Raw genomic sequence first — 9,686 nt, forward strand, 5'->3', positions numbered from 1 at the left:
CTATCTCTCTCCTTGTATGGCTTGTTTTTCTTATTCTCATCTTCTTTTTCATTGCTTGAGTCATCTTTCTTGCCCTTGTACTTGTTCTTGTACTTGTATTTCTTGGGCTTTGTGCATTGATGTGCTAGATGACCAAACTCTCCACAATTGTAGCAATCCATCTCAGAGATTGGCTTCCTTCTAGAGCTTGTGAAGAATTTCTTCTTGTCATCGAACTTGATGCTACTCTTGTTGAGCTTCTTTAGCATCTTGGTGGTTCTTTTCACCACGAGAGCAAGGCTTGCATCATCAACTTCATCATCACTTGAGCTCTCATACTCAAGCCTTGCTTTGGCCTTCTCTTGGCTAGCTTTGAATGCTAAGTCTTTTTCTTTCTTCTTAGTAGAGGATGAGCCATCTTGTGGTGTGATGTGCATGTACATCTCATGAGCATTAATCTTTCCCAAGATTTGTGTTGGTGTAGCGGTAGAAAGATCACCTTGATGAAGCACAGTCACAATATGTCCATATTTATCAATGGGGAGGACACTCAAAATCTTTCTTACAACATCGGATGGTTGCATTTGAGTGAGTCCAAGCCCATTGACTTCCTCTACAAGAACATTCAAGCGTGAATACATTTCATTAGCACATTCTTTGGGAAGCATCTCAAAAGAGTTAAGCTTTTTCATGACAAGATGATAGCATTCCTCACGCTCACTCTTTGTTCCCTCATGGAGTGCACAAACATCCGACCATAGTGCATGGGCGTTTTTGTGGTTCTTCACCCGGTTGAACACATCTTTGCAAAGGCCTCTAAAGATAGTGTTTCGAGCATTTGCATTCCATTTTTCGTAATTCACCTCATCGCCTTGTAGGTGTGTAGCATCCCGAGGTTTTGGGAAGCCTTGTGAGGCGGCTCTAAGTATTCCAGCATCTAGAGCTTCTAAATACGCCTCCATACGGATTTTCCAATATAGAAAATTATCCCCCTCAAAGATAGGAGGAGGTCCATCCCCGTGAGACGTCTTTCTCTAGGCGGTTAAGCCTAAATACGTGAGTACGAGGCTCTGATACCAATTGAAATGATCAAGATGCCCAAGAGGGGGGGTGAATTGGGCTAATTCTAAATTTCTTTCAATAATTAAACCCTACGGTTAGTCCAATTAACCCCTTATGCCTAGAAAGTGTTTCTATTGATCTAACGTACAAAAGTTTAGCAACCTATGTTCCAATCCTACTCTAGCAGGGCAATTCTATGAATGTAAATGACAAGAATTGAATTGCTCAAAGTAAATGCTCAAAGTAAAGAGAGAAGGAGGAACATGGCGATGTTTTATCGAGGTATCAGAGAGTCGCCACTCCCCACTAGTCCTCGTTGGAGCACCCGCGCAAGGGTGTAGCTCCCCCTTGATTTGCGCAAGGATCAAGTGCTCTCTACGGGTTGATTCTTTGACACTCCATCGCGGTGAATCACCCACAACCGCTCATAACTTGAGTTGGGTCATCCACAAGCTCAACCGGATGATCATCAAGCTCCCAATCACCACCAAGCCATCTAGGTGATGGCGATCACCAAGAGTAACAAGCACGAACTCTCACTTGACCACGACAAGCCTAATGAGAAGGGTGGATGCACACTTTGCTACTCTTGATCTCACTAATGAGGGCTCTCTTTAGGATTCTCAAATCTCAATCACCTCACTAGGATTGTGCTCTTCTTAGCACTCACAAAGGTGTTTCTTAGCTGTTTGAATGAGCAAAAGTACCCCCACACACGAATGGAGAAAGTATTTATAAGCATGGCTAAAAAACGAACTGTTATGTGCCTCTGTGGGGTGACCGGACACTCCGGTCATGTTGACCGGACGCTTCGATCAGTTCTCTCCGAACTCTAGTGTTTAAGTGGTGACCGGATGTTGGGCAGTGTCCGATCAGCACTAACCAGACACGTCCGGTCGTGATTTTCTCTCTCTGGAACCTTACTGGAGTCGACCGGATGTTGAGACTCAGCATCCGGTCAACACTGACCGGACGCGTCCAGTCGTGGTTTTCCCTCTCTAGAACCTTACTGTAGTCGACCAGACGCTAGGACTCAGCGTCCGGTCACTTCATCTCTCAGTGTCCGGTCACTTCCAGACAACTTCACCTTGATCAAATGAACTGACCGAACTCTGCGTCAGCGTCCGGTCACACCGAAGCCAGCGTCCGATCAGCATTTGACCCTCTATTCACTTCCAACTTTCAATCATACGTGAATGAAGTTTGCTCCAATGGATCTAAAGGCTTTTTAGGAGCTACCTAGTGCTAGGTTTAGCAAGTGTGCACCACACCTAACCCACTAGACTCACCTAAGTCAAGCTACCCGTTCATACCTCCCTTAATAGTACGGCCAAAGAAAAAATAAAGTCCTAAACTACTCTAAGTGTTTCTTCAACTCCAATCGACACTTAGAACTAATCCATTCTTAACCTTGTCGTCCATCCTTTGAAAACCGAAACGATTTTTATCGTAGGGGCATGACCACCATGATAGCCCAATCGATCTCCATTACCATGACCTAACTTAATTGCCTCTGCAAAACACACGTTAGTCATAGTAATCACGTATTGTCATTAATCACCGAAACCCATCTAAGGACCTAGATGCTTTCACGCCCAACACCTCCTCCCGAGCGAGGCTGTCCCGGCCGGCTCCCTCTCCTCTCCGGCGAGGTCACCCCGACCGACTCCCCCTCCCCCCCCCCCCCTCGGAGCCTAGGAAGCTCCCTACTTAGCATGGTAACCACCGCCCCCGGGTCCTCTCACGTATTATCTCTCCCTCCCCTCCCCCGAAGCCCGGCAGCTCCCTCCCCCACGTGGCAACCATCGCTCTCAACCACAGCAAGATTATCTCACGATGAAGCCACCCGACATAGTACTCACGTATTATCTCGCGACAAAGCCACCCGGCGCAAGTGGAAACCGTCGTTTTAGAGCTCCTGCTGAATATGCTCTAATGGGAGAATATTGATCTGCTTTCTTATATACTCCCTCCTTTCATTTTTGTCACATTAACTCAGTTCTAAGTCAAATATTACTATCTTTGACCGGCCATTTAAAAAATCCTTATAGTTTCATGACATATTTTTAACTATCCATTTTTTTAAAAAAAATAAACTTTATAACTTCAGGACATATTAATTATAATATTATGAAAGTATTCTGTATAGAATCCAATAATATAAATCTTATATCATGAATCTAGATATTTTTAAAAAAAAAAATCAGTGGTAAAAAATATTAATGTTTGACTTAGAACAAAATTAACACTGACATGTAAAAAACGGAAGTACTAACAGTTCATGGTTCATCGTGTCCAATATGGCAATCCTCATAATCGTTTCTGACAATAGAGGATTAACGGTAGTATCGAGTATATAACAATGGAATGTACTGGCCAACTGCAAAGTTGACTGAAAGCTTAACTGGACCATTCCTAAAATACAACTCTACAGCTTGTACAAAATTTGCCTGTGGCCACTACTAACATCAGTCACGATTGAAAACACAAAAACCAATCTATGCCACCCCGGATGAAGACCCATCAATCAGGAGTTCAGATAGGTGCCTGCAGAACAAAATCAGCGCTTATTTTTGGGGAATGCAAAATCATCATCGCAGTAGTCATAACATACAATTGTAGCATGTGCAATCATCACGAGAATCAACATAACATTCACCACGCGCATATAGTAGTAAAAACTTATCAATAAGAATGCCCGTACAAAATACATAACAATAGCACAAATAACCACTCACCTGGGGCATAGGAAACTACAGGCTTGCGACTAAACTAACTCTTGTCACTTTTCTTCTTTCTTTTATGCTTTGGTTTGATAGCATCTTTTAGACTCTTTGGCGATCCAATTTCCTGGGACTCATCAGACTCTCCAGCAGCCACAGCACTTGATGTGTTCACCTCAGCATTAGATGATTCAGTCATTGGTTGGGCATCCTCGTGGCTGCTGACCTTGACGATAGTTGGTGGATCTGCATCATGTGAAGCAAATAAGTGAATCCAAACGAGAGAGAACCAATCTTGGCAAGCAAAGTATTCTTCAAGAAAGATTACAGCAAGTTCCATATGTCAAATCAAAATGACTGAAAACTAAAGGATGACTCTAGACTGGCAGGAGGCAGAATTATAGACATCAGAATTTAGAAGGATTCAGTTTGTGTAATTATTTCTACCAGCCCTATAAAAAGTTGTATGAAAACATGACTAGAAAGTAGAAACAGGGGAGAATGACACGCCATAATGATGATATTAATCATAAATGAGCATTAAAAATGCCAACCAAAGAATGACTCCAAGTACATCACAGAGAGGTGTTATGGAGAGTTAGCAAGCAAGAAGAAAACCCATAACATGTAAACAAAATTATACCCGGCAAATCAGAAATTCTGAGGGAGCTTAATGAAACTCCTTTAGAATATGGATCCCTACATGGCAAAAACCAGGACCAGTTGGCAAAAAACTTGTGTCAAGCAAATGTTTATGCTAAATATCTAGAACTTAGGAAACAAAACATCAGACCAACCACTACCAATTTGATGGGCCACCAATGAATGTTGATGTTTGTTTGTGTTTAGCAATTCGGTCCCCAGTCAAGGGTGAATTCCTTTTTATACTTTGATGGTCCTCATCACCTTTGCTTATCTGCTGAACGGCCACAGCTTGCTTTTCCAATTCACCATCACCTTTGTCATCCATAATTACATCAGTGACACTAATTTTCTGAGGAACTGAGGTTGGTAAACGTTTTACTTTCTTTAAAGCTTTCTCGGTGGTGTATGAGTCTACCTGAAACAGAATACAGCCATACGATTAGTAATGAAATACAAAGTCAACAATGGAATGAAAATCATAATCTGAATAGCTTCACAATCCACGAAACATTCAAAGACATGCAAACTACAACTTCGCTACTTAAAAAGTACAGTTAGTAACGGGATCCTCTGTTCTACAACCTCACATCCCTTCTGGCCTTCTCCCTCCTTTCACGAAGTAATCAACCACGACACGTGGGCCCACCAGTACCACCTCATCCAGCACAACCTACGACCAGCTGTTCACCCTCCTGGCCTCCTCCCACCCAACAAATCAGATTCATCCAGTGCTTGAGGTCAGGATGACTGCCAAGACAATCCCCCAGCCACCACGGTTAGGAATGCAAGAGGCACGGGTTGAGCCACGTGTCCGCTGGGACAGCACGCGCTGCAAACCCACCAGAACCCGCATTATGGCCGGCATAGTTTTAGCAGTGCTATGCGGCCAGCCCACGTAACCCTGCGGCGCCGCAACCAGCGTCTGCAACCCAATGGTGGAGAACCCTAGCACCGGCCTTCCGACCACTTCGCCATCAGATCAGCACCCAGTCATCGTCCTCAGCCTTGCCGCCGTCGCTGTGCCCTCTGGTTGCGATTGTGCGTGATTCAGCCCCCTGTTTCATCTGGGCACCTCATCCATTCCATCTGGGCACCAAATCTGATTCCTCTTGTTTCTTGCAGTAGCCCTTCGGATCCACTGCAGCCTGAGCTGGAGCTGCTGCGACAACCTCAGCCCCCTGCTGCGGCGACCACAACCGCTACATTTTTTGAGAACCCAGTAAGGTTTGCAACAATATCATAATTTAATATTAAGTTGCACTTGTCTAGCCGTTGTGTTAGGCCAGTCTCAGTGGGGAGTTTCATCTCCCAGTTTCCAAGACTCGTGTGTTGGAAACAGTGTAAATGAGTTTCATCCCCATGAAACTCATTTCTTCCCATGAAACTTTTATCATCTCTCACTTCATCTATTCCATGCCATGTCAGCTCATTTAATGCCATGAAACTCCCATTGAGACTGGCCTTATTGGTTTATTTATTTAATCTAGCACTGTTTTTGTCTCAGCTAGTAGCAGCAGTTCAGTATGAACTATGAAGCTAGCAGAGACTTGGAGCTCTTTTTGTTTGCATGGTTAGTTGGGTTTGCCCCATATTTTTCCTTACAACTAGGTTTTCTAACTTGCTATTATGTTCTAAATCGGGGGTGGCTACTTCCAAGAAGACAATGAGATGAAATTGTACATCACTAATGTTACAGATGCTTAAAATATGTAAACATTGTCTCATTAGATACACAAATAACTTAATAGTTTAATTTATTTTTATTATTGTAATAAATAAGAACATATTTATCACTAGAAATGTCATTGTCATGTTTTTTATTTTTGTGATTTTTTTAGGATTTTGTTGAAGTATGTGAGATGGATTGTAAATTTGTGCAAGTTTGAGAAGAAGATAATGTGAGTGAATCTGCTAGCTATCTTATTCTGTGTCTTGTAACTAGTGGACAGCAAGCAGGTATTGTTTTAGGCGTGCGCTTTCCAGTCGTGAGCTTTGTGGCACTGTGCGGGCTGCCGCAAAGCCTGCAAAAGCTAGTTGTGCTGCGCGGGTTGCCGCATATGCCTGTGAGCTCTCTCACGGCTCTCACGGACACGGGGCAGGCTGACCACCGCCGTCCTCTTGTAACCCTAACCACAGTGGCTCCCTGCCTCTACTCATCATCATTCTATCGCACCTGGCTTGCCCTGAGAAGGTATGTGCCACTACTGTCAATCTGAGATACACCTCTCTTTCCCCTCGGTCATCTCCACCCAGCTTTCTGCCTTAATTTAGCTCAGACAAGGCAGCAATATTTATTCAATCCAGTCTAGCTCAATTTAAGGATGAATCAAGTGACATGTTTATTTTCAAGCCGACAGAAGAATCAATAAAAGAGCCAATAATTGCATATGATATTCATTGCGTTGAAAATGTGAGTGCATTGGTTTTATGTATGGGGATCCAATAATACAGCTATGCATTCTAGGCCTCCAGGCAATGGAATTCAGTCCATGTGGCTGTTCATCGGACTGTTGTTACTTTGTGCGTCTAGCTCTATGTAAACCCAAAAGCTAATTCTAACGTTCTCTCCACAGCTTTCTTTTTTGGTTACACAGGCTCACAGGTCCTGCCAATGTAGAGTAAGATAATGTAGTGCCGCTAACCAGTTGATCATAAGGTAATTTGTGTCCTCTTCTGGAGCATCAACCTTTGCAGTAATTGCTTTGGTAGTTTGCATCACTAAATTTGCATCTGTATCTATAGAGTGGAGAAACTACTGCTATTAGGGAAAATATTTCTATTGAGGTTAAATATGCAAAGCAATCTAATTCAAATGCTGATGTAGTATAGGCGAACATTTTCCAGCTAAGTAAACATGCAATGGAATCCCTATGTAGGTAGAGAAAGAATCTCTTTATGCAAAAGTCCCATCAAACTTAACTATAACTTATTTTACATCGTATGCATGATTTGATTTGAACTTTGTTGAGAACCATATCAACACATTGGCACCTCAGCTAGTCATCAATCTGATGGCGCTTACTTACTGCTTTCTTTATTTTGCTTGTTATATCATCAGCCTTTACCGAAGCAATTCTTAAACACTGCATGATAACACTTGACATGACACCCTCTCCACCAGCTTTCTGGATGGCACAAACATCACCATTTGAGTTAACTGTAGCAGTCATCCTCCCTCCCATTACTGCTTCTTCCTTGTATGTGGGATCAAGAACCTACACAAAAAGGTCAGTTCCTCAGCTGAGGATGCTAATACTTTGATGAAAATTGGTCAAGAACACTTCAATCTTAAATATTGAGACATACCACGATGTTGCCTTCACCAAAATATGCAAATGTTACAGCTATGGGCATATGATGTATTGTAAGAGGAAGCGGATCCCTAACCTGTAAAATACATCAAATCAGAACACACAATAGTTGCAGTGGTCAACAAAGCAGGACAAAAAAGCAACCATTAGGCCAATACTGCAGTTGCACACTACAGAAAATTGTGGGAGTCATACAAATTAGCTCGTAAGGACATAGTAAAGTAGTGAATCTACTGATTTATAACGGAGCATGACCTTTGAGGGATATATTAGCAGCACCATATACAATAGAGCACATTGAGAGTGTATGCCTACCTCAGGATCATGCACTGTAACTTGCTGACCATCGTCCCCACCAACCGTGCATTCAGGCCTCCGGAAAGTAGATAAAGCTGCCAATGCAGCGATGTTAGCTGCATCAATGAGATTCCTATCGCAATGGAGAAGATTAGAACTGTAACTTGCAAGTGTTTACAAATTAATTACATCAGCAAACAACCTATAACTCGTTAACCCATACCCTCCATTATCCAAGATGTGAAGGTCAACACGCACAGACCAGACATGCTTCCCAGCAACAACACACAAGGATTCCATGTCAACAGCTCGACTCTCCCTGAAAAAAAAAAATACAAACACACAAAATTCACATTATCAGGCTCCACGCTTAAACCACTTCTGATAAATTACAGAACCAAGAATCAGGAGACCTGAGGCCACGGTCGATGACTCGTCCAAGCTCAATTGCTGATTCCCCAGGACGCCCAGGCTCGAAGGCTGGGTCGGCCATGGGTGAGAACTCGGTGAATATGGCCAACGTCCCCTCGTTCGGCCTGTCACGGTATGGCTGCACCAGCTGAGCAGTCACGTAGCCCATCACGTGCGTCTCCCCGAGCTGCACCTCCGACGAGCCGTCCTCCCTGAAGTTAACAACACCACCACCAATAAAGGATGTAAACCTACTCGCCAAATAAACGCCCAAATTGCAACGCACCAGAGCAAAGCAAAACAAAGCCGCGGTGGCAACGAGATAAAATTGCGGGCTGTCAGCTAGGGACGAGGACGAATCTCAACCCATAGGAGCGGAAGCGAGCTGGGAATAGCCGAATAGGTACAGTGGCGGAGCTCGGCTGGAAAGTTAGGTGGGGCGGACGGCCGACTCCTGCACTCTCCTTCAAGTTCGCTCCCGGCGCCAGGACCTCCCACATGGCCACGCCCACGGCCAGCGTCAGCGCCGCTCACCTGCTCGCCACCACCATCCCACAATCCGTCCTCCATTACCTGCGGGGCTGCGCCCCCGCCCCTACGCTGCGAAGCTCGCTAGCGGCGGCGTGGTGGGCGCCGGGCGGCGGTGGCGGTTCCCTGATGCGGAGGGGAGGCACGGCGATGGCGCGATGCGGAAGGGGATCGGGGAACGGGCGCGACCGAGCGAGACAGCTAGGGCCGGCGCCGAATTGGGGATCGGGGAGACGGAGCTCCGCCTCTGAATAGGTAAGACGAGGGGAGCGGCGGATGTTACCTGCCAAAGGTTATCTTGAGTTTGCGGAAGTCGAAGGAGTGGCGGCCGTCGACGCGGAGGTCGGACTGGAGCGCGCGTTCGATGAAGTCGCGCTCGTTCACCGTGGGGCGCCACCGGAGGTGCTCCATGGCCATGGCAGGCGGCGGAGAGAGCTAGGATTTTTCCTTTTTTTTTTATCGGAGAGCTAGGGTTTTTCGATGAAGTCGACGAAGTCGCGTTCGGCCGTCTTCTTTTATTTCCCTTTTCGTTTTGGGGCGGGGGGCGGACTCCCGTGGTCCGGATCGGTCCGTGGAGGCTTGCGGTTTGAGAAAAGGGCTGGGCTAGAAACTGTGATGTTCTGCCGGTCCTGGATACTCTATGTGGGCCGAGGCTTTGGATGGGCTGATTTGCCCCAATGCCGGCTCGGAGAGGGGCGGCTGCGCAGGCGCGAGGCCGCCGGACGCGCAG

General features: G+C 45.3%; 1 protein-coding gene across 4 annotated transcripts; it reads right to left on the reverse strand.

The window, feature by feature from the left end:
- Positions 1–3,296: 3,296 nt before the first annotated feature.
- LOC136473942 (exosome complex component RRP45A-like) lies at positions 3,297–9,442 on the reverse strand. 4 transcript variants are annotated; one of them, XM_066471559.1, is made up of 10 exons: positions 9,240–9,442; positions 8,431–8,640; positions 8,241–8,336; positions 8,036–8,150; positions 7,716–7,796; positions 7,436–7,624; positions 4,568–4,824; positions 4,408–4,463; positions 3,780–4,010; positions 3,297–3,588 (listed from the first exon to the last, which is right to left on the reverse strand). In XM_066471559.1, the coding sequence occupies exons 1-9, from the start codon at positions 9,371–9,373 to the stop codon at positions 3,814–3,816; spliced, it is 1,335 nt and encodes a 444-aa protein (XP_066327656.1). In that variant the 5' UTR covers positions 9,374–9,442; the 3' UTR covers positions 3,297–3,588; positions 3,780–3,813. The 4 variants fall into 4 exon arrangements, 3 of the variants coding, with proteins under 3 accessions (XP_066327656.1, XP_066327657.1, XP_066327658.1); XM_066471560.1 differs by lacking the exon at positions 4,408–4,463 and having other exon boundaries at positions 4,671–4,824; XR_010762812.1 differs by lacking the exon at positions 3,297–3,588 and having other exon boundaries at positions 3,944–4,010; positions 4,562–4,824.
- Between the last annotated feature and the right edge of the window lie 244 nt (positions 9,443–9,686).

Source organism: Miscanthus floridulus, chromosome 8 (assembly GCF_019320115.1).
Source record: "Miscanthus floridulus cultivar M001 chromosome 8, ASM1932011v1, whole genome shotgun sequence".
Lineage (NCBI taxonomy): Eukaryota > Viridiplantae > Streptophyta > Magnoliopsida > Poales > Poaceae > Miscanthus > Miscanthus floridulus.

Bases quoted from the DNA above. Each gene is read 5' to 3' on its own strand.
- LOC136473942 (XM_066471559.1), bottom strand. From the start codon at position 9,373: ATGGCCATGGAGCACCTCCGGTGGCGCCCCACGGTGAACGAGCGCGAC. The intron at 7,797-8,035 runs GTAGGCATACAC...TGTATTTTACAG, and splicing joins TTACAGTGCATGATCCTGAG to GTTAGGGATCCGCTTCCTCT. The intron at 4,464-4,567 runs GTAGTGGTTGGT...TTTGCCATGTAG, and splicing joins ATTGGTGGCCCATCAAATTG to GGATCCATATTCTAAAGGAG.